Here is a 27,091-nt window from a genome sequence, read left to right as displayed (position 1 = left end):
CGCGGTGTTGTCGCCTGGCGTGGGGAGGTGTTCCCCGCGTCCCCGGAGCCCATGCCCGGGTTCCCAGCCCAGCAGGGAGGCGCAGCAGGCCCTCTTGCCCCAGAGCCTGGCTTCTGCGAGCCTTTCTCTGCAGGGACGCCCAGCCAGGCCCAAGGCCGCCGGCTTGGGGCAGAGGGCGCGGGGGCGGCTCTCCCCTGGACAGGCTCTCTGCCTGGCCTGAGCAGGGCCCGAGGTGGAGCCGCTCCCAGCAGGGTGTCCAGCAAAGCCGCAGCAGCTGTCCCTGCGTTCCCGTGTCTGCAGCTCACGGGGGCCCAGCTGGGCAGGAGGGCAGATCCAGGCCTGGGGAGAGAGCTGGGCTCTGGGAGGGGTGCCCACACTCGGGTCCTGAGAGGACGGGCCAGGCCCCTCGGGAGCACAGGTCCCTGGGTACCTCTCCCGTTAAGAGCAAGCAGCCCCGAGACAGTAGCACAGGTAATCATAGAGCTGGCGTCAACTGGGATGGACCTCGCAGTGAGTCCATTCTGCAGACCAGACGTCAGGCTTGGCTGCTCACTGCTGCTCACAGCTGTATCCCCAGGCTCCTCGCCACCTCGTCCCCAGAGTGGGCTGTGGGGCTGGGAGCTTGACTGCTGTGTGACCTTGTCATCTTACTTCTTTGAGCCTTAGGTTCCTTAATTGTAACACGAAGGAGCAAGTGGTTCCCCCACCGGCTGGTGCACTGATACAATTAGAAGGCAGACAACAGGCGTGGTGCAGACACCGACCAGCAGCGCTCAGCGCTCCAGACGCCGTGTAAGTGCTGCTGTGAACGTCCTCCGAGGCGTGTCCCTTGAGGTGGGCTGCTGGGCCCTCTGGGGATGCCGAGCTACCCAAGTGGCTCCGTGGTAAAGAACCTGCCTGCCCGTGCAGGAGATGTAAGAGACTCAGGATTGATCCCTGGGTCGGGAAGATCCCCTGAGAAGGGCATGGCAATCCACTCCAATATCTCTGCCTAGAGAATCCTGTGGACAGAGGAGCCTGGTGGGCTGCTGTCCTGGGGTCGCGCAGAGCAGGACACGACGTTTAACTTAGAGGCATCACCACGCAGCTTTCTACAGCGGCTGCGCCATCTTCCACCCCCACCAACAATGTGCGAGGGTTCCAATTTCCCTACGTTTCCATCAAAACTTATTTTCCCCAAAACCCTTTGAACTACGGCTACCTGTATTTCATGGTCACACAGGGGCTCAGACCGTGAGGCCTCCAGCTGCGTGGTCACAGAGCCAGACCTTGCACTCTGGACCCTGCACTCCTGACTGCCCACCTCCACCCCTGCTCACGGGAAGCCAGGCTCCCCGGAGCCTCCCTGCGTTTCTGGGTCCCGACTCTGCACCCGAATCCACTGCTCAGCACGGCTTGTCCTCCGAACAAGAGCCCGCTGACTGGTGCCGGCAGGCGTGGGCAGTGAGTGCCAGTGTGCTGGAAAGCAGCGCCTTCCCGGGGGTGATAGAGGCAGACACCCCCGCTCACCGCTGGGAAGCAGGTGACGTCTGGTGTAAACCTCACTTGGTCTCAGAATAGGCGGCTGCTCCCTGAGGTGTGAACCTCCCTCACCTCCTTGCCCCAGAGGCCCAAGGCGCCCGGGCCAGCCTCACTCGCTCTGCAGAAGGAGCCTGGCAGGTCTGCGGGGCTGGTGGACGCCCAGCGCCATGTCCAGCACCAGGGCCAGCACCGGCTGCCCCCTTCTGGGGCCCAGGGCGTGTCTGTGACAGACCTCGGGGCGGCTGGGTGGGATGTGGTCAGGTGGTCCCCACCTCTTTACTGGAGGAGATGTCTCCTGGAGAAGGCGGGCAGGATTGCTTTGTGTGTGGAAACGTCTTTTTTTTTTTTTAACCTTCTGCATCAGGACAACCTAACCCCGCTCCCCACCCACCTTGAACTGCAGCTCCACCCCGACACCAGGCCTTGCAGTGCCTGGGTGCCCATGCCCAGTCGTGCCCGACTCTGCGACCCCACGGACTGTAACCTGCCAGGCTCCTCTGTCCGGGGATTTCCCAGCAAGCGTGCTCGAGCAGGCTGTCGTTTCTTTCTCCAGGGGATCTTCCCGACCCGGGGGTCGAATCCTAGTCCCCCTCCTCGCCAGCAGACTCTTTACCACGGTGCCGCCCGGGAAGCCTGCAGTGCCTGTAGCTGTGATCCTGACCTTTCTCCTAGACCTAATCCCGACAACCTGGCCCCGTGGCCTGGCCCCCAGGACACGACTGTGGTCTGGGTGGTCGTGTGGGACCGCCATCAGCCTCGTGGTCTCAGAGCCGGGCGCAGAGGCCACCCCCCGTCTCGGTCTGTGCCACCTCAGCTCTGTCACGCGTCCCCTCTGAGCCTCGGTCCCCACACCTGCGAGTGAGGAGCGTCACGGCCGCCCGCAGACTCCTCGTGGGGACCGAGTCAGGCTGTCATGTGGAGAAGCACCTGGAACGTGCTGCTTTAGCTGAAATGCACTCACGGAAACTAAGGCCCAGAGAGGTGAAGCGACGAGCCTGGGGTCACACGGCTGTGACGGAGCTGGGGTCTGCACCCAGAGCAGATGTGAGTGGAGAACGCTTGGCTTTTGGGACCAAGCCGGGCTGTGAACCTGCAGGGGAAAGGTCCTTCCACATCAGCTTCCTTTGCTCTGGGGTATTCACTGCCCCCGAGGATGTAAAGAATAGTGCCCCAGGCTGGGGCTTAGTGGCCCTGGACTCGGTCCACTGAGGCTAGGGGCTGGCCCGGCACCCACCTCTGAGCCCCAGCGCGGAACACCATCGCAGGCACAGGGAACCGCACTCTGCCTTCTACACCCTCAGTCACTGCCCTGAAAGCTTCCTGTGGGACATTGCTCCAGACCTCGAGGCACCCCCGTGTCCCATCAAGCCCCACTTCGGAAACTTCCAGAAGCTTGTGGGGGGAGCGGCTGCCATGTGCCAGGAGCTGTTGTGGCCCCACCCACACTGCTGTATTTCATCATTGTAGCATCTGTACCAAGAGGTGTCACCTCAGACCCAGATGAGAAGGTGGAGGGCCTGGGGGGTCAGCGGAGACGTCCAGGTGACAGCACAACATTGGCAAAACAGCGGGTGCCAAGCCCGGTGGGCGTCGGAGAGCCGAGCCTGGAGCTCGTCTTCAGAAGCAGCTCATAGCTGGGCCAGGTGTGGCTGGGCCCTCTGCATGGACCTCCCGTGCTCGATAGGCACTGTGACTGTCCCCTAGGACGGGCTCTGCAAATTCAGACTCAAGTGTTACTGGCTGAGGATGCTGTTTGTACCACTTGGATTGCAGCTCATTTGAGCCCAAGGTTGGCACCTTTGTGTCTGCAGGAGCCATGGGTCTGGGGGACCCTGTTTGTGTTTCTCCGATCCTCTTCCCTCATCTGCCCAGCCAGCTGGTGACCTGCGTTCAGACCCCTCTGAGCAGGCCCCATGCTCAGGGGAGAGGAGCCAGGACATCCGTGGGCTTTTACTGAGGACCCGTTTCAACCCAAGTGCAGCAGGAGACGGCTGGCCATTAAGGGAGCTGCCTTGGGTTCACCCAGCGTCATGATCAGTTAGTATCAAACCGCAGCCGCTTTTCCTGCCGACTCCGCGGACGGAGACGAAGCTCGGGAGGTGCATACACCACAGAGGCCTCCCTCTCGGTATTGCTCTCCGCCCCCCGACCCCGGACTGGGCCGCGCGTCTCCCCCCTGACAAGTGTGCCGCTGAGGGAAGGCTGAGGCCCACTCACCGTCTGAGGGCCCCAGGGGCCGGCGCGCTGGGCGTGGGCAGGGCTCAGAAGGGTGAAGTCGGCCTGGGGAGGGGGCAGCAGGAAGCGGCCGTAGGCCCCCTGCCTCGGTGCCTGCCCCCGGGCGGGGCCAACCCAGCCTGGATCCGTCACGGTGCCCCCTGGGAACGGCGTCCTGCCTCGAGGGGAGAACGGGTGGACACAGAGGACCGCGCCCCGGAGGACGCGCGATCATGCCCTGCCCCGCCCCCCGGGGCAGGGCCGCCTGGCAGCAGCCTGTTTTCTCAGCGCAGGGTGGATCGCACCTTCGGTAACGGCGTCTTCCCGGGCTCGATGGAAGGAGCCTGGGAGGGCCCAAACCCACGGAACGGCGCTTGGTAACACACCTCCGTGCCGGGGGGGTGGGGGGGTGGGGGGGGTGTCGACGCGGCCTGTCAGTCATCACACGCCTGCGCCGCGCGCCTTTCCCGGTCCACCCGACGACTCACCCGTGGGCCCCAGGCCCCGCGTGCGAAACCGTCGTGGGGTCTGATGGTCAGAAGATGCCGTTGAGATCACTGGAAGCTCTAGCAATTACATGATTAGGAAAGGAAATGAGGGAGAGGAACTGAAACCCCTTTGTCCTCCAAAGGGCAGTTCTCAGTTCAGCCCCCAGCCAGCCGGGCCAGGAGCTGAGCTCCGAGTCCTGCGTCAGCCAGGAGAGGCAGCGAACGAGGTGACGGTCAGCCGGCCCCCAGCCCCACAAGCCACTCAGCCCCAAGGGCACGCTGCCCCAGCACTGACCCCTCCTGGCATGTGCTGCTGGCTTCACCCTGTCCTGGGTCTCCCCTGGCAGCCACGACCCACCCCCCCCCCGTTCTTCAGCCTTGGACTAAAGTTGACCTCAGGAAGGTGCCCCCTGGCATCCACCCCTATCCCCCACCCGCAGCTGATGGCCTGCAGAGCTCCGTATGACTTGAGTGTCTGCACACGGAGGTCAGCTGTCCATTAAGCTATGGAACCGAGCACCCCACTTAGCCGTGTATATGGGACACAGTTAAATAATGAAACAAAAATAGAACATTGCAGAAGCCTGGGGCAGGCTGGATTACGCCCCAGGAAGGAGCAGGGACTGCCATCTGAGGGAAGGGACCAGAGGGTTGTGGGGGGGGGGGTCACTGCCGGCCACTCTTTGTCAGGAAGCTGCTCCAGTTTAAAATATATTTTTCCTCTCTATATAGGTCATCTTTTGTTAATTTTTAAATGAAAGTTTATACACACACACACACACATTCCCAACTGGAAAAATAATTTGTGCTTGTTACAGCACATTGGGAAATTCAGAAAAGTTGAAAGAGTCTTCCTTCCTCCCCCTGACTTCATAATGCTGATCAGCGGTGTTAGAGCTCTTTGGAAGCCCCCAATCCCCCGCCCAGGAGAGAGAGGGATGAAAAGCAGGTACCAAGTTAGAGACTCCCCCTTTTGTCAACAGAGTGAGCTCAGCTAACACATCCAATGACCAGCACTTAGAAAGATTTTTAAATATACAGTTGATTCAGAAAGAGAAGTCTTCAAGGAACTCACACTCAGAGTCTTGAACATGTAAACCCATAACGAGGAGGAGTGCGGATATTGGACCCAGATATGGTCTTCCCTGGTGGCTCAGACAGTAAAGAATCTCCCTGCAGCACAGGAGACGTGAGTCCAATCCCTGGGTCGGGAAGATCCCCTGGAGGAGGGCATGGCAGCCCACTCCAGTATTCTTGTCTGGAGAATCCCATGGACAGAGGAGCCTGGCGGACTACAGTCCATGGGGTCACAAAGAGTTGGACATGACCGAGCGATTAACACTTTCACAGGCAGTATATTATGGTCACCATTTCCTGTCTTTACTGAATGAGGCTGAGGAAGCTTTCACAGAAGCTATGAAGTTTCAGATTCTTCTTTCTCCCCTCTTAATGGGCAGTGTGGCTTTGGGCAGGAATGGGGGCCTAAATCTGCCCATAATCGGTCATCTGTCCAGCTGTGTTTCCACTTCTTAGGGCTGCAGACGGCATCACTATGGTCAGTCAGCAGGGGGCAACTCAGCCACCGCCTCCCTACCTAGTGGGGATTGTCCCTCAGCACCAGGAAGACCACCAATCTAAAAGTGAAAAATATGGTGCCTTTTAATCCACAAAACCAGCAAACAGGAGCAGTGAAGTAGAAAGAAAAACTTGTCCATCATCCTACAGTCAAAGCAACCACAACAAATATTTTTGTATTCATGAAGTCACATGTTAACAGATTTTTTTTTTACAAAGCAGTTAACTACTGGTGTTTTGTATCCCACTTTTTTTTTCTCCATTTAACATTTCCCATCAACAACTGCATAATGGTAGATTGAGTGGATAAACCATAGCTCATATAACCCTTCCCTTTCAGAAAAGCGTTTAGGTGGTTTTTAGCATTTTGCTATCACAGACAACATCTTTGTGTAGTTCTGTACTTAGGATTTATCTGTTTCCTTAGTGGCGATTCCCAGAAGCAGCCTCGCTGGGATGGAGAGAAGAGAAACGCTCACCACTCAGTGCGTGTTTGCTAAGCTGCTTTCCAAAAGGGTGAACCTCTTAGTACTCTCACCAGCAGAGCATGAGAAATGTTTCAGATGTGAGCTTGTGCTTTTCTAATTAAAGTTCCCTTTTTAGGTAAATTGTAAATTCATATGCAGTTGTGAGAAATCATGAGGTTTCCTACAGAGACAGCCCATGTGCCTGTACCCAATTTCCCCCAACGGTGTGAACCAAGTTCAGTCACTCAGTCGTGTCCAACTCTTTGTGACCCCATAGACTGCAGCCCACAAATCTCCTCTGTCCATGGGGTTTCCCAGGCAGGAATACTGGAGTGGGTTGCCATTTCCTCCTGCAGGGGACCTTCCCCGCCCAGCCCAGGGATCGAACCCTCATCTCCTGCATCACCTACTGCATTGCAGGTGGGTTCTTGACCACTGAGCCCAACCCCAGAGGTATCATGTCACACAGAGATAGAGGTACCACGTCACATGGTGATAGAGGTACCACGTCACACGGGGACAGAGGTACCGTGTCACGCGGGGACAGGTACGGCATCACGTGGGGAACAGGTACCGCGTCATGCAGGTAAACTGGTACCACATCACGCAGGGACAGAGGTACCACGTCACGCGGGGACAGAGGTATGGCGTCACGCGGGGACAGAGGTACCGCGTCATGCAGGTAAACTGGTACCACGTCACACGGGGACAGAGGTACCACGTCACGCGGGGACAGAGGTACGGCGTCACGCGGGGACAGAGGTACCGCGTCACACGGGGACAGAGGTACCGCGTCACGCAGGTAAACTGGTACCACGTCACACGGGGACAGAGGTACTGTGTCACGCAGGGACAGAGGTACCGTGTCACGCGGGGACAGAGGTACCACATCACGCAGGTAAACTGGTACCACGTCACGCAGGGACAGAGGTACCACGTCACGCAGGTAAACTGGTACCACGTCACGCAGAGACAGAGGTACCGCATCACACGGGGACAGAGGTACGACGTCACACGGGGACAGAGATACCACGTCACGCGGGGACAGCACAGCCAGGGCACCGACAGGGAGGCAGTCAGTCCAGGACATCCTGCACCACAAGGTTGCTGCCTGTTGCTCTCTTATGACCAAACTGACCTCTCCACTCCAGGCCCAACACCCACTAATCTATTCTCCATTTCTTTATTTTTGTCATTTCAAGAATGTTATATACTTGCTATCATGAAGTGAAGTTTAAGGAAAATTATTATCAGGAAACAGATGTAACAAAGTTACAAGTAGAAGATCTATAGAGAATACATTTTGAATTAGGTCGTCTGTAGATTAGCACTGTCCAATAGAAACATAATGTGAACCATGGAATGTAATTTAAAATTCTCTAAAGCCACACTAAAAAAGTATAAAGACATAGGTAAAATTGACATATTTTTAGGCCAATATACCATTTCACCATATAACCCATGATTTTATAAATCATTAGTGGGGTATTTTACTTTCTTTGCTCATGCTAAGTCTTAGGAGTCCAGTGGTATTTGTAGGAAGAGCTCCTCTCAGCTTAGGCCAGGCACATACATGTCAAGTGCTCGGGAGCCATGGTGGCTAGTGGCTGCTGTTACCAGCTGGCTCGGCGCAGGTCCAAAGTGAAGGAGGTCCAACCGTGAGTGTGGATTCTGTGCATCTCCAGGGCCAGAGGGTCCTCGAGTCAGCAAGTGGCTCTCAACCTCAGCCTGGCTCTCAACCAGGCTCTCAACCTGGTTACACTTTAGAATCACACGGGACTCTTGGAAAATACTGGCGCCTCATCCCCTCCCACTTCTTCACCCCTACAGAGGGTTGGCAGTTGGTCTTGGAAACGAACCGGCATTATTGGGATTTCTTTTGAACTCCCAGGTGGCGCTGATGAGCAGCAGGGAGAGGCCCGCTGGCATGAAGTGTCTGCTGGCACCCACATGTCCTCTAGGGTCCTGAGGGGCCCTGGGGACACACGCAGATTCCTGCCTGCCCTGGCCTCTTGGAGGGCAGGCACTTGCCTCTCGGGAGGTCTCTGTGCTCCCAGCCCCGCAAAGTCCACCCTCATCTCTGCCTTGTCCAGTTTTCAAGTCGATGCCCATGACCTCCCTCCCCCAGGGCTCCGGGCCTGGGTCAGCACCTCCTTCCTGGTCAAGAAAAGAAGACGCATGTCTGCTGAGAGCCCGTGACCTCCTGCGTCCTGGAGCCCTCGCAAGCCCTCTGGGGAGAAGCCTCCTTCTGGCATCACTGAGGGGGCTCTGGACCCGGCAGGGGGCGGGACCAGGGGCCAGACCACCCGGCCCGGCCCACTGGGTAACGGAACGAGGCCGCCGGGTCAGCTCCTTTCCCAGGCTCTTCCGTGCCCCATGGCCCTGAGCCCGTGAGGCAGGGTCCTGGCGGGGAACACACGGACCAACACCCCCGCCTTGTCACCAGCCTCTCCTGGGGGCCCAGGCGATGGCCAGACCCCCTTTCTTGGTGCTGATCCTCTCCACAGACCTTCGGTTCCGTCATCCAGTCTGGAAATCCTGTCTCTTTGAAAACACAGTCAGCACCCTGACTCCCTGTCTTGAGAGTCACGAGGTGTCTGCTGGAGCCCAGACGTGTGGGGACAGCGCCGGACCCTCCGGGGACCCTCGGCCACCTCCCAGGGCCGCGGGAGCCAGTGGACCGTGGTCCCGACTCCCAAACCGCCGCGGGCCCAGGCCGCTGGGGCCTCGGGGTATCCCCAACAGTCTCACCTCAAGTCACGGGGTGGAGGGGAGGCAGGAAGCCTCGTACTGAGACAGGCTCCTCAGAGAAGCACGGGTGTCGGTCGTGCTCTCCTCTCCTTGCCCGGCTCTCAGGACGCTCACCCTCAAGGGGCCGGCTCTTCCCTCCGCAATAACTCAGGGGGTGGGGCTAGAAGGCTGGGCTCCCGGGTTTCCTCCTGGACCTGCAGTGACCCCGCGCCTGGGACTGAAGGCGGCCAGACGGGGTGCATGGGAGGAGGGCAGGGGTGCAGGGGGAGGAGGGAGGGGACGCTTTAACCGTTAGCATCACGAGTCAGTCGTGGCAGAACGTGCTGGAGGCAGGGAGGCCGCGCTGGCGGGAGGTGTTATGGGATCACCTCCCGCCGCCTTGCACCTGGCCGGGCCACGTGACTGTCTGCAAGGTCCCCTCTGCAGGGCTGCTCTGTGGAGCTGCGAGCCTGCCTCAGGGTTCCAAGCTGGCCACAAAGGGCAGTCCAGCCAGTTTCTCCAAAGCCAGGCTGCTTTCCTCCCCACGCTCCACCCACCCTCCTTCCGTCCTCCTTCCAGAAGGGAGACTCAGCAGAAACGCTGGTTCTAAGCAGGGAGGGGCTGAGTGTGACCAGGACTAACTGGCATGTCCAGCGGGACTCTCAGCCGACTCCTCCCCTCCCCTCCCCCTCCTCCCCCTTCCTCCCCTCCTTTCCTCCCTCCCTCCTCCAAGACCACGATCCCACAAGGAAAATACCCGGTTCGTCTGTCCACCTGAGTGAGGCAAAGGCCAGGGAGCAAAGGCCTGAAATCCTCAGCTGTCTTATCTTAGGCAAGGGGCTGATGATGTTGAGGGAAAATGGGCCACACTTCCATTGACAGTCAGGAGTCTGCTCTGTCGGGACAGAGTGTCAGGTGGCGAGCTCGGCGCTCCGGGAACCTCCTCCACCTCCCTCCGCAGCTCTGAGAACCAGCCGAGACAGCAAGGAGGACGGGGCAGACTGCAGGTTCGCGCCCTGGCTCCCTCACTTGCTGGCTGGGTGGCTGGCAGAGGGCCGACCCACACCCCCTCACCTCTCACGTGGGGACCGTGGCCGTGGTTGGGATGAGCGTGCTCCAGGCTGGAGTCCCCGTTTGCACCTGCTGACCTGTGTGGCTCACTGAATCCTCGTGAGCTTATGAAGAAGTGAGTAGCATTAAACATCCTCATATTAATAACAGTGCCTAGTGCAAGGGTTGCTGTGACCGGCATGTAAACCGCTATGAACAGTGCCTGGCACGAGTCCTGGGCCGGTAGACATCGGCCCGTGGGAACCCGGGCGGCAGAGTGTCCATCAGCGAGGGGGCTGAGAGAGGAGAGACCCCGGGTCAGCGCTCCCTGCAGGCTTCCTCAGCCTGGGTCGGATGGACGGCCAGTGTCACCAAAATCAGATCAAGGAGGCACGTTTCCACGTCTACGCGTATTAAGACACAGGGAGCAAAACTGTCTTTCGTTTCTTGCTGGCTTTCACCACACCCGCTAGCTGTGTGCGGGGGTGGAGGCCCCCCGGGCTTCTATCTGCCCACAGTTAAGACCTTGGGCCGCTGAGTCCCGCAGGCTGCAGCCTGGTGCCCACTCAGTAGGGAGGATCCGGAGGAAGGAGGAAGTAGACAGCCCCCCCACCCGCCCCCTGCTGCCCGCTGCCTTTTCTAAAGGAGACTTTGGTTTCCACAAATGCTGCAAGACAAACGTCTGCTTCTCTTGGTGTGGAAGTTGTGGGTGGGACCTTTCGTTGTGGGACTGGCCTGAGGGCTGGGCTGGTGCATGGCGCCTGCTCCTAAGGCCCCTGACGAGCCTCGCGGCCTGGGGTGACTTGGGGCGGAGGGGAAGTGTGCCTCTGGTCTGTGGCTGCTGCCAGCGCGGGGAATGTAGAGCCCTGGTTTGATCCCTGGTCCGGAAGGTTCCCAGCCACGGAGCACCTGCACATCCTTGGACCCAGGAGGCACACAGCCTGCCCGCTGGGGCAGCCTCCCGGGCCTGCCAGGCTCAGGAGAGGAGCCACGAGGAGCCCCAGCTCCCAGTGGAGGCTCAGAGAATCTGTGGTCCTTCTTTAACCCCCGTAGAATGAGGGGATCAGCACCATGGAAAGCAGGTCACAGGAGCCCTGGGGATTCCCTCTGGCCACCAGCGTGTCCTGTGGGAGCTGCCCAGGCTGGTGCAGAGTCACTGGGCCAGTGAACAGGAGCAGCTGCCGCCGGTGGCTGGAAGCCCTGCTGAGAACCGAGGTCCCCAGACCTTCATCAGGCAAAACTCCCGGGCTTTCTCTCTGGGCTGACGGGTGCGGAGATCAGGCGTCTACACTGGCCTGTCCTTCCACGTTCCTCTTCCTCCTCTCAATTAAACCCCGTCCATCCTCCCCAGCTGCCCTCTAACCAAGGCTCACCTGTCTCCCAGCACCTAAGCACTTCATCGCACGTCCTTTTATTATCGGCCTGGGCAGGAAAATGAGCCATTAGTGATTTCATCTCCACGAGACATTGCTCCCTAATTGCTAGTGATGAATGATAATTAGCAACTATTAATTCCTGATAATTAAGCTAATAGTTACAGGTAATGGCAGCTGGGTAATCATCTGAAAAAGCTCAAAGCTGCTTTCTCGGCTCCACGCTCCAAAGGACGGCGCTGCACCTCAGCTTCTCTCACCGGGAGTTCAAGGGCTCCTGCCTTTTCTTTACGTGGGCAGAGACTGGAGAACTGATGAGTCTGCCCTTTATTTAGCTTTCTTCTCTGGATGTAGAAATAATACATGTTCTTTTAGAAAAGTAGAGAGAAAATCAGGTATACATAACCTATTACCTGGAAACATCCACTATCAACATTTTGGTTTATTTCTTCCCAGTCTATGACTTTTCTTCTCACAGTTGAGTTCACACCCAGCTCTTTCCTGGTAGTGTCACAACATTAACATCTTTCCTTGTGATGCGTGCGTGTGTGCTCAGTTGTGTCCAACTCTTTGCGACCCCGTGGACTGTAGCCTGCTAGGCCCCTCTGTCCGTGGGATTCTCCAGACAAGAGTACTGGAGTCGATTGCCATTTCCTCCTCCAAGAGATCTTCCTGACCCAGGGATCCTGCATTGCAGGCGGATTCTTTACCACTGAACCACCGGGGGAGGTCGCTCACCCATAGAATGGGGCTGGTGATCTGGTTGCAAAGATTAAAATTAAGTGCCTGGCAGACCACCGAGCCGTGATGAATCTACATTGTGTTGTCTTCTTTCCTCCCGGTTGGCCATCTCCCTGCAGCCTGTGGCCGCTCAGGACCAGGCTGGGCGTGGCGCCAGGGTTCCAGCCGCTGCTTCAAGGCTCTCTGCAGCTCATGGGCCTGGTATTCCCACCTGTTCCTCTCTCCTTCGCACACTGCACTCACCATCCTCGGGGTTCTAATTCCGGTCCCTCTGGCGGATAATGGGATTTTGTGAGCCTCGAGTGTAAGCGAAAATACTTTGTCAACGACTGTCAAAGTCCTCGGGACCGTAACCCACGTGGGGACATCCGGCCGGTCCGGGCAGCCATTCCCCATGGGGCCCTGCCTGCGCCCCACGCCTCTGCCTCGGGGCCCGAGGCTCCACCGGACAGAACACAGCCCACCCTCCTGTCCTGGCTGTTCCGCGGTCATTTCGTATTTTTCCAGCTTGCAGTCGACAGAGACTGATTCCTTTGCTTCTTCTGGGCAGTGAGCACAGGGCCTCATGCACAGTGGGCGCCTCACGGGCCGGCCGGCTCCTCCACCTCCCACCCGCTGCGTGGAGAGTGGCCTGTTTTGTGTTTCGGCTTCTTCTCTGTGGAAGCCGGTGCAGGGGGGTCTGGCTGGGATTAAGGCCTGTGCTGTCCTGCCCTGGTCTACGCCCCTTGGCCTCCAGGTGCCCGCAGGTCTCCAGGAGGCCAGCACGGGCCCATTCTACCGGCCAGCCCCCCGCCCCCACCCCGCGTCAGCTGATGGAGCGGGGCTCCGGCCCCTCATTCTGGTGAAAGGCGCCCGTTTCCTCCCCTTCCCCCCCGCCACCCCTCGGGCAGAAGTCGCTGAGCTGCAGGCTCCTCGCTTTGGGGTTGGGAGCACTGTCTTCTAGATGAAACCCGTCAAGGGCAAGGGCGAGTCCTGCCCGTCCCTGCCTCTCGTGTCGGGCATGCTGGGCTGAGTGAACGGACGGATGGGTGAGCAGCAGCAGCAGCCAGGGGCTCCAGAGAGGACATGGGCCCCTCGCAGAGGTCAGGCAGGCAGGCTCTGCGTTCCCCCTGGGAGTGAAGGCGGCCCCTCTGTCCAGGTGGCCTGCCGGCCCTGGTTCACCGCCCCCCCCCCCCCCCCGCTCTGCCCCGTGGGGGGCCTCTGCTTCCCTCCCAGGCCCCGCCTCGGAGCCACGCCTGCTCTTGCCGCTGTCTCGTGCTCCTGCCCCCAGAGCCCACACCCGCTGGGCTGCCCGGAAGATGGGCGCCTGTGGGAGGAAGGCCCTGACCCTGCTGAGCAGCGTCTTCGCCGTGTGCGGCCTGGGGCTGCTGGGCATCGCCGTCAGCACGGACTACTGGCTGTACCTGGAGGAGGGCGTGGTCCTGGCCCAGAACCAGAGCACTGAGACCAGGATGTCGCTGCACTCGGGCCTGTGGCGGGTCTGCTTCCTGGCAGGTAAGCGTGCCTTGGCCGGGGCCAGCGCTGCCCCAGAGAGGAGCAGCCCCCCACCCCCCCATACCCCCTGGGAAGCAGTGTCCCTGCGGGAAGGAGGCGTTCCCGCGGACGCGCTCCCCTCGGCGGCCAGGACCCGCTCCAAACACCAGCCCTGCCTTCAGTGCCCATCAGGCAGGTCCTCTCCCCTCCGAGACCTGGGTCTTCCCACCTGAGAACGCAGGTGGCCCTGGGGAACGCTTAGCACCTCCGTTCTCTGTTTGTTCACACAATGGCAGGGACAAAACACAGAAGCAGGCCTCTCCAGCTCTGCGGGAGGGAACAGGTTTCCATCCGGCCTGTCTGGGCCTCCGGCCTGCTTGCTGGGTTTCTCTGCCCCCACCCAGAGCTGCAGCTCCAAGCACTCTGTTCTTATCCCTTCGTCATGACCAGAAGCCAGGCTTCATGAGAGCATCTCTTGTGCAGGGCTGCCCGGAAACACCACGGCAGGTCCACGCAGCCTTTCCTGGAGGCTCTGTAACCCACGCGTGCGTGGGCACAGGGGACGCTTGGTCCTCCCAGCCTCGCGGCAGGGCTCTGCTGGGGGGCACCCACTCGCGCTCAGCAGGGAGGACGCCTGGGGCCTGGCCGAGTCCACCTCGGGAATGACACCCAACGCCGGCCCCACCTCCCACCGCCTGCACTGGGCGGCCTCCATCTCTGCTTAGATCTGAAGCAGAGTTAGGTCACCCGGATCCGGCCACCAAGGTGGCGACAAAGGGGTTCTGCTCCTCAGCTCCCACACTGGGGCACCTGTGCCAGCCTCGTGCCACCCTCGGTGGATCCTGTCCCCAAGCCACCAGACATCTGACGCAGTCTCGAGTTTGCAGGCTGATCGCTTTTCATGCAGCTTTGGTGCTTCTCTGGGGAAAATGTGACGTCAGGATGGGTGTCCACCTCTGTCCACTGTGGGCCACCAGCCAGGGACAGGCCCCCAAGCGCTTAGATCCAGCTCAGGTGTAAATACACAGGGGGTCAAAGATTCTAGAAGCACTTGCCCATGCCACTTGAATGTGCCAGCTGCAAACCCGAGCTCAGAAGGACCCAGAGGACATGAGGGCCATCTGGCAGGGACACCGTCGCCCCGCTGATCCCAGGCTGGTTCAGCTGACTGGGCTGGTCGGGGGGGCGCCCCTTCCCCCTCACGCTCCCCGTGCACCCCTCTGGGAGCTGTGCTCTCGGCTGAACAGGACCACCGCCCCAATGGGGAGGACTGGTCTTTGGTCAAGGGCTCACGAGTAGCTGTGCTCACCTGCTAGAGCCTCCAGACGAGCTCAGCGAAGGGCCCCGAGTGAAAGCAGCTCTTGTCCCGCAGGTGAGGAGCAGGGGCGTTGCTTCACCATCGAGTACGTGATGCCTGCGAGCACCCAGCTGACCTCGGAGTCCACGGTCAGCGTACTAAGTAGGTGTCTCCGACCTTCCACCCTGGGCCACAGGCTGCACGGGGCAGAGCGGGGCACAGGGAAGAGGCGGCTTGTTTCTTGAGGGCCGACACCTCGGGACTCAGCTGGTCGTGCTGACTGGAGTCGCAGAGCTTGCGCTGCAGAGTGCTTGTCGGGGGGTCAGGTCACTGGCACTGCCAGCTGCTGTGACTGACCAAGGGAGATGGTGTCCACACCCAGGGTCCTTCTCTGCGTGGGCGGCTCCAGCAAGCCACGGACCGGGCAGCTTAGAAACAGCAGAAATGCGATCCTCTCGGCTCTGGAGATTAGAAGTCCAAGGCCAAGGCACCAGGGACTCTCCTGGGGTCCAATGGTTAAGACTCACTCTTCCAATGCAGGGGGCACAGGTGTGACCCCTGATTGCGGAACTAAGATCCCACATGCCACATGGTGCAGCCAAAAAATTAAAATTAAAAAATAATTTTTAAAAAGATCGAGTTGCCAGCCTGGTCAGCTCCTGGTGAGGGCCCTCTCCTCCGTGCATAGCCCAGGCCATCCTGCCGTGTCCTCTCATGGTGGCCCGGCTGAGGGGGCTCGCCTGTCTCTCTCTCACGGGCACTGACCCCCTTCATGAGGGCTCCACCCCCATGACGTGAGCCCTCCCGAGGCCAGCCCCAGATACCATCCCTTGGGTGTTAGGTGTAACATGTGAGTTTTGTGGGGCTTCCCTGATAGCTCAGGGGTTCCCTGGTGGTTCAGATGGTAAAGAATCTGCCTGCAATGCAGGAGACCCAGGTTTGACACCTGGGTCAGGGAAGATCCCCTGGAGAAGGGCATGGCAACCCACTCCAGTATTCTTGCTGGGAAATCCCATGGATGGAGGAACCTGGTGGGCTACAGTCCATGGGGTCACAAAGAGTCGGACACAACTGAGTGACTTCACTTTCTTTCCCTCATAGCTCAGTTGGTAAAGAATCCACCTGTAATGCAGGAGACCTGGGCTTGATGCCGGGGTTGGGAAGATCCCCTGGAGAAGGGAAAGGCTACCCACTCCAGTATTCTGGCCTGGAGAATTCCATGGACTGTGTAATCCACGGGGTCGCAAAGAGTCGGACACGACTGAGCGACTTTCACTTTCAGTTTGTGCGGCCCAGACATTCACCCCACAGAACCCAGGGGACCGAACCCAGCTCTCCCCACCCCCCACCCCCCCAGCGAGACTGACTCCATGGCCTTGGCCTCACCAGAGCTGGTTTGGACCCCAGATGAAGCTGCAGTGCAGTTCTGACGCTAATCCCCGGGTCAGCACAGACCCTGCAGGTGAAGGGCCGAGGGACGAAAGCCTACCCAGGAGGAGGTGGAGGCCAGCTGCTCACGCAGGGCGGGGGCTTGGGGACCAGCTGGGGGCCGCTGGCAGGCCTCTCAGAGTGGGGGGCGCGGTGATTGCAGAGTGAGCCCCTGGAGGCTGACAGCACCCTTCCGTCCCCTCGGTCAGAAATGATTCGTTCGGCCACCCCATTCCCCCTGGTCAGCCTCTTCTTCATGTTCATCGGCTTCATCCTGAGCAACATCGGACACGTCCGTCCGCACAGGACAATCCTGGCCTTTGTCTCCGGCATCTTCTTTATCCTCTCGGGTGAGTGGTGCCGTCTCCGCTCGGGCACGCTGGACTCCTGACACTTGATTCCTAACCGCTCTGCCCTGGGAAGCCCTGGTCCCACAGGTGGGTCAGCCCCAAGGGACCTGCCGCGTCAGTGGCCCAGGCAGAATTGAGTCTGAGCTGGAAGAGAGTCTGAGGACCCCAGACCGGACCCTACCCTCTGGAGAAGGGTGACCTGGCAGCTCCCGGGACACAGCTGGGATGAGAACCCAGGGTCCTCATTCCACACCATCACCGCCGCTTCTTCTGGAGGAGGAAATGGCAGCCCACTCCAGTATTCTTGCCTGGAGAATCCCATGGGCAGGGGAGCCTGGCGGGCTCCACTTCATAGAGTTGCAAGAGTCGGACACGACTTAGCACTGTCTTTCTTGGGCTTCCCTGATAGCTCAGTTGGTAAAGAATCCACCTGCAGTGCAGGAGACCCCAGTTCAATTCCTGAGTTGGGAAGGGATAGGAGAGAAGAGATATCCCTTCCTGGAGAAGGGGTAGGCTACCCACTCCAGTCTTCTTGGGCCTCCCTTGTGGCTCAGCTGGTAAAGAATCCTCCTTCAATGTGGGAGACCTGGGTTTGATCCCTGGGTGGGGAAGATCCCTGGAGAAGGGATAGGCTACCCACTCCAGTCTTCTGGCCTGGAGAGTTCCATGGACTGTGTAGTCCATGGGGTTGCAAAGAGTTGGACATGACTCAGTGACTTTCGCTCACACCACCGCGTCTTAGCTGCCACGGTCAGGAGTGTTCCGATTCTTGGCAGCCGGTGTCCTGTGTTCTTACATGAAAGGAACACAGTCTACCTTTGGGACAATGGCCTCTTCACCTCCCAGCCCTCAGCTGTTGTCCAGAGACCCCCGCCCCTAGCCTGGGCTGCCCAGGCCCCTTCAACGTGGCTCTGTCTTCCTGGACCGAGCCCAGGTCACACGCCGTCATTCACTCAGTCAGTCGTTCACATGCTCGCTCGTCCGCTCGCGGCATCAGCAGGTCGCATCCTGGGAGCTGGAACCCACCCCCCCACAGACAGACAGGCCGCGTAACAGGGGATGTGGACAAGTGGGCAGGAAACAGGGACCCCGCCTGCGAAGGGCTAGGCCTCACAGACCCAGGTGTACCTTTTATTTCTCTGTGAACTTCACAGGAGTCAAGGCTCTACAGCAGCCTCAAGGCACCTGAGGTTCTCAGTGGCAGCGGCAGGCCAGAGATCTCAGGCTGATCTGGGCCACGTGAGGTGTTTAGGGACAGCAGTAGACAGGGTTCACCTGGGCCTGATCCAGCGTGAGTGAAGCGCTGAGAAAGAACCTGAGTCACACTTGTATCCCTTGACCCTTCAAGGTGCCCAGCTTAACCATGTGAACGGAATTAAACCCAAACAGCTGAAAACAGAGGAATCAATTGTGTCCTGATCTGATTACAGTCACTGACTGAGGAGCCTGATGCTGAGTCTGTCCTTTGCTCCATGAGGGGAGGGGTTGGCCCCGGCCCCACCCCCGGCCTCTGACGTCTCGCCGGCCAGTCCGCCAGCGTCTTTGCCGCCCCTGCCTCTCCAGCGCAGCGGGGCACACCCACGGGCCACACCCGGGGGCGGGTGGGCTGCACAGACCACCTTCCGGGGACTGGAGGCCCTGCCACCTCTGGCGGGCGAGCACACGTTACCCCTGAGCACAGCAGAAGCCGCCTGAGGTCACCGTAGGGTGACCGGGGGCGGTTAGGACACGAGGTGCCGCTCCTGCCCAGCCAGTGACTCTGAGGAGGGGCGGGGTAGGCTCCCGGGAGGCCCTGGCAGAGCAGGAGCCCCACCTGCACGCCGGCCTCTGTCTGGAGGGTGACGGTCCAGGCAGGGTCTTGGGGGACGGACTCCTGCTCCCCTTGAACTCCAGAGTGAGCTCATGGTCACCCAGGCGCCGCCTTTTCCCGGAACCGGAGGGGAGGCGGGCGCCCGGGCAGCTCCGGGCCTGGCTAAGCCCCCGCCCCCGCAGGCCTCTCCCTCGTGGTGGGCCTGGTGCTCTACATCTCCAGCATCAACGACGAGATGCTCAACAGGACCAGGGACGCGGAGACCTACTTCAGCTACAAGTATGGCTGGTCCTTCGCCTTCGCGGCCATCTCCTTCCTGTTAACCGAGGTAAAGCCTTTCGGGGGGCTGGCTGGGGGCGGGGCTGCCGGGAGGGGAAGGAGGAGGAGACCCGCTGGGCTCCGCCCTTCACCCCACCCCCCCCGCCCCGCCCCATCCCCTCCTCATCTCCTCCTCCCCCTCCCTATCCCCTCCCCCCGCCCCTTCCCCACCCCCACCCCATCCCATCCCCTCCCCATCCCCTCTCCGCATCCCCTCTCCCCATCCCCTCTCCCCATCCCCTCTCCCCATCCCTTCCCCCACCCTATCCCATCCCCTTCCCATCCCCTCTCCCCGCCCCTCCCCTCCCCATCTCCTCCCCCGCCCCTCCCCTCCCCCTCCCCCGCCCCGCCCCGCCCCTCCCCCTCCTCCTCCCCTCCCCTCCCCTCCCCTTCCCTCCCCTCTGGCCGATGCCCAGGCCCCCAGCACCAGCGCCCTCCCTCTGCCTCCTCCCGCAGAGCGCGGGGGTGATGTCCGTGTACCTGTTCATGAAGAGGTACACCGCCGAGGACCTGTACCGGCCTCACCCCGGCTTCTACCGCCCACGTCTGAGCAACTGCTCCGACTACTCGGGCCAGTTCCTGCACCCGGACGCCTGGGCCCGCGGCCGCAGCCCCTCCGACCTCTCCAGCGACGCCTCCCTGCAGATGAACAGCAGCTACCCAGCGCTGCTCAAGTGCCCGGACTACGACCAGATGTCCACCTCCCCGTGCTGAGCCGTGGCCTCCCCTGGACCGCGGGCCGGGACAGCCTCCCCTGCCCCCGCTGGCCTGTGAGCCCCAGGGCCCCCACACCCAGCTGCCGTCCCCCGGCCCATCCCCTCCCTGCTCCCCCTACTAGCTCCTGCGCGGGCCGGGTGTCAGGAGCCAGAGAGAGGGCTAACTGGTGGAGAGCAGGGTGTAGCCAATCACTCAGCCCTCTGCTCCCCAGGCAGAGGTGGGCGACCGCTGGGTCTTCACCCCGCGCACATGATATTTCCGCCAAGACCAAGGCTGGGGCTGCAATGCAGGGGTCCTTCCAGAGACCCAGCTGGTCTAGTGCGCTTGCCGCCTGGCCTGGCCCTCCCTCGTGATCTGGGCTGTGGGGCCAAGAGGTGGCTGATCCGGAGGTCTGGCTGGTTCAGAGCTGTCCAGCCAGGTCCTTGCCAAGCCCTTTACCCCTGGTGGTCACTGCCTCCCCCGTGACACACTGGTCTGCTCACTCCAGCTCCCAGTGTCCCACAGCCGGGGGGCTCTTTCCTCTTCTCCCACCAGAACTCAGCCGCCCCAAACGCTCCCAGAGGGGTTAAGGGGGTCTGGACCACTAGGATGAGGTCAAAGAGACATTAACGGCTGGTGATGTCTTGGTGTGTAGGGCCCCTCAGCAACGTGTTTCACAGGGGACTTCAATGCTTTAACCCAGAGAAGCGACTCTGACGATGGGAATTTCAGGGTGGGGCTGGTCCAAGTTAATACTGCCAAGCACTGTATCAGGCCTGGGGGTACTGTCCCCGCTCACAGGGGCAACATTTCTGGTCTAATCGTGTAGACAGACGTCTGTATCAGCAAAGCAGAAGGCGAGTTTCAAGAGGCCGCCTGGGGTTTGGAGCTGGATTGCCGACACTGGAGTCTAAACAAGCCGGACTCACGACAGTCCTCCCGAGGACCCTGTCAACACCAGCGGGCCTGTTTAACGCTCATACTCGGCAGCATCTGCCTGCTGGGACCGGGCGTGCGTCGGCAGATAGAAGCCTGGAGAGGACGAGGCGGCACGATGCCCCTTTCCCTGGTAGGAATCCGGAGCGGGGAGGTGCCGGCCCTTTCCATGAAGTCCACAGAGGGAGCGGGAAAGGTGCCTGCAGGACGGACGCTCGGGTCTCCGCGTGTCTTCTCCGTGCGGCCACCTCTGGATTTGAGGTTTTGAGCAGCCGGACAAAATGGACTCTCTGCCGCGTGTCTCTGTCACTCCAGCTGTTCTCTTGTGCTCTCTTTAAGACAACATTTGGTTCTCGGTGCAAAAAGCCACCACAGGAAACATGTGGGCTCCAGGAAGAAATACAGAAAGCCGCGCGTGCCGCCCGGGTGGCCTTGGGGAGGGCCAGGCGTTTGTTTGCTGGGTGGCCACCTGGGTGGCTTCAGCAGCAGACATTGGTTTTCTCATGGTTCTGGAGGCCAGAAGCCTGAGATCTAGGTGCCAGCAGATTTGATTTCTTCCGCGCCCGTTTTCCGTGGCTTGTCGATGGCCAGCTTCTCAACGTGGTCTCACGCGGTGTTTTTCCTGCACGCCTGCGTGTCCCCTGGTGTCCAAGCCCCTCTAGGAGGACACCTTCAGACTGGATGAGAGCCCATCCTAATGGCTCATTTTCAGCTCGTTAAAGGCATTGTCTCCAAATGCAGCCATCTTCTGAGTCGTGGGGGCAATGGCCTGAACACAGGAGTATGGGGCCAGGAGCAGGAAAGGGGGCGAGGAGAGGGAAGGAGGGGATAGTGAGGGGGGTGGCAAGGGGCGGGCCGGGGGGTGAGGGGCGAGGGGCGGGCAGTGCAGCAAGGAGCCGGATCGGGGTGGGGGCACCGCTCAGCCTGTGACCTCCCTGTTGTGTCAGGGGTACGAGAGGGGAACCAGAGAAGTGGGCCACGGTCTCAATCCTGCCACCCACCTGGGGGGTCCTGGGAAACGCCCTTTTGCTCTGAGGAACCTGGCCTAAGCTGTTTCCCTCCCCTACCCCAACTCTGAAGGGTCCAGCCTTGCCCGGCGGTCCCGCGTGTGGACCGCTCACCCTCACGGGTGCACCGACACAGCCGTAAAGCCCCTTCCGCCCCGTCGGCCCAGCCACGACTTGTAACCTCCGTTACTGCTCAGATTTACCCGGAAACCCGGTGCTGCCCGCCGCAGAGGACTCGGTCAGCGCGCTTGCAGACTGTCGGTCACATTTCCAAGCTGACAGCGCTTAGACACGTGGACTCCAGCCTTTGCTGACTTGCTGAGCTCCTTGGTCATGCTTTCTCGCCCTGAAGCACTCTTTCTGTCACCGTGCCAGGCTTGTTTTTGTGCACGTGGGAAAAGCAGAAGCCGCTCCTGAGCACGTGCCGCTGGCTGACTGCTCGTTCGGATGGGCCGCTCCGGCAGGCCGCTCTCACCCAGACGTGCACCTTCCGCGGCTCTTCAGCCCGGGTTCTGGGTCCTTGTGTCCCCTCCTGTAGGCTGGGTGAACCTTTCTTTTCTGTCTATAAATTAATCTCAGAACTGGGACCCTTGCAGCCCCTCCAGAATCAAAGGATTTTCGTCAAACATTAAAGTGTACATAAACTCAGCTCAGAAACCATGAATGACGGGCCCTTCCCCCATACACTCTCTGACTTTTTGTCTCCTCAAGCACTTATTTAAAGAAGATACATGAGTTTTCACTTTTTCATCCTCAAAATATGGGAGGGGGAGGCTAATGCAACAAAGTCTGATTCATTATGGAGTAAAATCCCTCGGGGTCACCAGCCGGGGGGGGGACAGTTCTGACTTTCGTTCCTTCTCCCCTAGAACTCACCAGCCCCCCTCCAAGTGGTGCCCCACACAGACCCCCGGAGATGCCCTTCAGAGAAATGGTCTGCCATCAGGGCCGTGTGGAGTTGAGGGGGCCGCTGGGGCAAGTCCACACCAGCTGCTCAGTGGTGTCCTGAGGACCTGAGGTGTCAGGGAGCCCCTCCTTCATGCTGAGTAACTGTTTCCTTCCGAAATGAAAGAAGTGTGCCAGGGTTCTCCAGAGACACACAGCCACCACGTGCACACGTGCGGGCTCAGTCGTGTCCGACTCTGTGCGGCCCCAGGGACTGTAGCCCACCAGGCTCCTCAGCCCGTGGGACTGTCCAGGCAAAAACACTGGAGTGGGCTGTCATTTCACGCTCCAGGGGTTCTTCCCAACCCAGGGATTGAACCCGCAGGCGGGTTCCTGCCCTGCAGGCGGACTCTTTACTGACTGAGCCACCAGGAAGTGGCAGCATGACTCCTGGGCACTTAATTAACCTCTGGAACACAAGCACCCAGGCGCAGCGTGGGCGCAGACGTGGGTGAACGAGCGGGCTCTTCTGAGGGCCCCTGCACTCGGTGCAGACAGGCTGGGACCTGGAGCATGTGCTCAGCCTGGTGGCTGCCTCCAGCCGCCCCCCACTCCCCCGGGGTCAGGGGTGGTGAGCTGTGGCCCGGCTGCAGCCGGCAGACATGGTCTCTGGAGCCCTGCACGCCCCGCCCGGGGTCCTCGACCTCTGCTCTGCGACCTTGGGTGAGCTCCTCCCCCCAGGGCCCTCCTGGGCTTCTCCTGCCTGGCTCTGCCTGATCCCTCTGTCCCTTCTGGAGCAAGGATCGTCGGCCTGGGCAGTGTCTGCCCTGCTGCTTCCGGGGCAGCCACAGGCCCACCGTCCAGAGGCCTGAGTTACCCCTGGACGCTGCTCCACCCTCTGTGTGTTGCCAGCAGCCTGGGGACCTCAGTTTTTTCATTCATACAATGACAGCATCGTATAAAATTGACCTCATGCTCTGCCCCCAAGCTCCATCGTCGACTCTAAAGGCTGCAGAAGTTGGAGGCAAAACCAAACCAAGCCCACACGATTCCAGTATTGTTCCCCAGCCCCCACCTCCCGCCTAGGGTACTCAAGACAGTGCCCCCCAAGAGTGTGGAATTTTAAGAACAGGTGTGAAGCTCAGCCTCTGCCTTGGATCAGCAGATAAGGCATGGCTGGGTCCCCCCCGGCAGGCTGAGGGCTCTGGGGTCCCACCTGCGCCTTTGCTGAGTCCCACCCAGGCTTCCTGCAGGCTGGGGCTGGGTGCCAAGCCTCCATGGCCCCAGCCGGTCCCTCTGGAGAAGCAGGTAGGCTGTGCTTTGGGCAAGAAGCCGAGTCCACGGCCTCAGGCCCAGACTTTCTGCTCCCGGGCCCTTTCCTGACAAGCTGGTGTTCGCGAGCTGCAGCAGCGAGAGCCTGCCCTTGAGAAAGAGGACGGCAGAGCCCAGCATTATGGGGGCGAGGCTGTGTGCTCACCACACCGCTGTCCGGCCCAGGGTGGGCTCCTGGCCCCGAGAAGGTGCAATGGATGCTCAGAAATGACCTTGCATCTCAGGGCTCCTAGTGCAGAGTTTAAACTGATCTTCACCACTGGTCTTTGAATAATTGATTCTATGCTCAGCACTTGAAAGAACAAGGCTCGAGGGCTTGGAGGTTTCTGATGAGGCAACAAGGAGACCTCATAGCTCAGTCTTCTCAGCAGACTGGACTTGGGTCAGTTTTTATCTTAAATCCACCCACATTCACACACCAACCTCTCACTGTGTTTCCGATGTAAGAGAATCCGCATGAAAGTGCTAAGGAGTCTATTTTGTACGTGTAAACCACTTAAACATGTATTTCTCTGTTCAGCACATTTCTAGAAGCACCGTGCATGTGAGCCGTCGTTCTCCCAGCAGCTACACGCGGTGCAAAGCTGAAAAGCGGAGTGTGGGTGATCTCCCTTCACCACCACGCTTCAGTGTGACAAGCGTCACCTGGGTTTCCCTAAATCAAATTAAATCCAACTTTGAGCCCCAACTCAGCTGGGTGGTGAGAAAGTCAAGCGACCCCGGGGCCGCTCAGAAATCCAGTGGGCGGGGGTGCACGTCCCAGCCCCATGCAGAGGAGGTGCCAGGTCCAGGCGGCCAGGGCACTGTCTTCGAGGTACTTCCCAGCTCATTAACTCCCCGGGCGGCGGGGGGCGGGGCGTCCCAGAGCTCACTCTCCTCCCGCCCCTCCCCCACCCCATCCCTTCTCCCTGAGCTCTCAAGGACTTCCTTCCAACCTGCCCCTGGGAAGACACTCCACATTCTTCCCCAGTGGGTCCTAAAGACACCATGGAGGCTGTTTTCTTCTGTTCCTTCTATCAGTACTTCCTGTAAATTGGCAGGTGGAGCCTGAGGCCTGACAGGATGCAGATCCAATGACTCTCCTCCAGAGGTGTGAAGGGGCTTCCCACGTAGCACTAGTGGTAACACACCTGCCTGCAGTGCAGGAGACCTGGGTTTGATCGCTGGATCAGGAAGATCCCCTGGAGGAGGGCATAGTAACCCACTCCAGTATTCTGGCCTGGAGAGTCCCATGGACAGAGGAGCCTGGCAGGCTACAGTCCATGGGGTGGCAGAGAGGCGGACACAACTGAGGTGACTTAGCACACACAGGAGGCGTGAAAACCCTGCTGTCCTTCTTGTGAAGTTAGTGATCGACGGCTGTCATGGCCCAGGTCCGTTATCACTATGATGGTGGCAAAATGCTGACATTCTAACGCCACTCCTGCCTCAGTGATGAGCTGGAAGACGGCCATCCAGAGAAACTCCTCCTGTCCCGTGCGCTGGTTTCCCCACGTCAGTCCCCATCCTGCAGCTGTGTGTGCCCGGTTGTATGACACGCCCAGTCCCCAGTGGGTGGACATCAAGACCCTTCCAGCAGTAAGACCCACTAGCAACACTCGCCAGCCTGCCCCCAGCAGCCACCCTTTGATCATGTCAAGCCGCCCAGCCGTGAGCATCAACCTTGTGCTTCATTCTGGCCCTGTGCTCTCCCTCTGCTCGGCTGCTGCTGTTGTTTAGTCATCATGTCCGACCCTTTGTGACCTCATAGACTGTGGCCGCCAGGCCCCTCCATCCATCGGATTCTTCAAACTAGAATACTGGAGTGGTTGCCATTTCCTCCTCAAGGGGATCTTCCTGACCCAGGGATCAAACCCGTGTCTGCTACATTGGCAGGTGTGTTCTTACCACTGAGCTACCGCCAAGGGCTTTAAACAACCGCATCACCAGCTCCCTCTAAGAAGCCTGCCCTGGTTAAAGGGCTCGGGAATGGCCACCTCTTTGTCAGCTTCAGGAGATGTCCAGAGCAAGGAGGCGGGTGGGCATCAAGTTCGCATGTTACAGGAAGTTGTCAGGTCCCCCGCCCCCCCCACCCCCGCTGCTCCCACCCCCACGTGGAAAGGGGCCTTTCCCGGAGGCCCCTGCAGCTGTGAGTCACCAGCTACCCAGCCCCGAACCCCACAGGAAAAGTGCAAATGGATTCTGGTGAATAGGGAGCTAATGCCACCTTTGTGTGGGAGAGGATGTTATAATATCAGGCTGTCGCCAAATTAACGTTATTAAACAAATGTGCAAAAATAGCAGCCATAATTACTCCATACAGTAGTTCAATCTGGAGCTCTCAATGCAGTTTTGTGCCCCTAAACACAGGGCTGTCTCTACGCCCGTTCCTCTGGCCCTTCCTCCTTCCTTCTCGCCAAGATGCTGCAGAAGAAAGAGACCCCAAGCAGGCCCCCAGAACCTCTTTGTTTCCTTTGGAAACGAGAAAAGGATGGGAACTAAGATTTGTTCAGCAACTACTGTGTGTCAGGCCCTTTTCCCATGGAACCCTGCTGAATCCTCACTACAGTCTAATGAAGGAAACCCTGTTATTCCCATTGGACAGATCAGTAAACTGAGGCTGGTCACTGGGCTTGTAGATATGAAAGCCTGGCTTTGATCAGCCCCCAAACCCATGCCCTTTGCTCTTTATTTAATTATGAAAGTATGACAACACATTTATGGAGACTTGGAAAATACAGAACAAGGTTACATATAGTTCCACAGTATATCGGTGCCTTTTGCTCTTTGTCCTGATGCTCCAAACGTTCCTCTGAACAGTATAGCCCCAACCTCCCCCGCCCCCTCGACAGACACCTCACACCAAAGCACCTGGCAGCGATGGCTCTCCGACTTGGCTGTGTCCCAGGCAGGCTACGCTCCGCTTGTGGCTGCTTCAGTTCAGCCCCAGAGCCAGGACCCGTCCCAGGAGAGCAGGGGGAGAGGGGAAGAACCTCAGGGTCACCTGCACCAGCGCCACCTCCCCCCTTAACCCTTCAGGTGTGAGGGAGGGAGCCCCCCAAAAGGATCTGCCTGCCAGGCAGGAGATGCAAGAGACTCTGGTTCCATCCCTGGGTCGGGAAGAACCCCCTGGAGCAGGAAATGGCGACTGACTCCAGTGTTCTTGGCTGGAGAATCCCAAGGACAGAGGAGCCTGGTGGGCCACAGTCCATGGGGTCGCATAGAGTTGGACACGACGGAGCGCACAGCGCCCCCTCACCTTCCCCTACTCCAGCCCCCGGGCCCCGCCTCCCCGAGTCTGGCCTCGCCCCCGTTCCAGCTCCCGGCCCCGCCTCCCCGCCCCCGGCCCCGCCTCCCCGCCCAGGCCCCGCCTCCCCGCCTCTGGCCGCGCCCCCGCTCCAGCCCCTGGCCCCGCCCCCTC

At 59.8% G+C, this 27,091-nt stretch overlaps 1 protein-coding gene across 8 annotated transcripts in view; it reads left to right on the top strand.

Annotated features, from left to right (window-relative positions):
* The window catches only part of CACNG5 (calcium voltage-gated channel auxiliary subunit gamma 5), a 29,795-nt gene extending 7,673 nt beyond the window's left edge, over positions 1-22,122 (top strand). For 2 of the 8 annotated variants that reach the window (XM_081580767.1, XM_081580769.1), the window contains 7 exons: positions 667-792; positions 2,075-3,649; positions 13,375-13,653; positions 15,005-15,091; positions 16,567-16,707; positions 18,700-18,845; positions 19,292-22,122. In XM_081580767.1, the coding sequence (XP_081436893.1) occupies positions 13,458-13,653; positions 15,005-15,091; positions 16,567-16,707; positions 18,700-18,845; positions 19,292-19,549 (828 nt within the window). In that variant the 5' untranslated portion in view covers positions 667-792; positions 2,075-3,649; positions 13,375-13,457 and the 3' untranslated portion in view covers positions 19,550-22,122. Of the gene's footprint in view, positions 1-660; positions 793-2,074; positions 3,650-9,949; positions 10,182-13,374; positions 13,654-15,004; positions 15,092-16,566; positions 16,708-18,699; positions 18,846-19,291 lie in introns of those variants that run through there. The other 6 variants (XM_081580766.1, XM_081580764.1, XM_081580768.1 and 3 more) reach the window with 5 other exon arrangements.
* Positions 22,123-27,091: the final 4,969 nt, after the last annotated feature.

The sequence above is a fragment of the Giraffa tippelskirchi genome, chromosome 3 (assembly GCF_054371585.1).
Source record: "Giraffa tippelskirchi isolate mGirTip1 chromosome 3, T2T-mGirTip1v1.2.pri, whole genome shotgun sequence".
Taxonomy (NCBI): Eukaryota; Metazoa; Chordata; class Mammalia; order Artiodactyla; family Giraffidae; genus Giraffa; species Giraffa tippelskirchi.
Note: the sequence above shows the minus strand (reverse complement) of the source record. Positions and strands in the feature narration are given on the sequence as shown.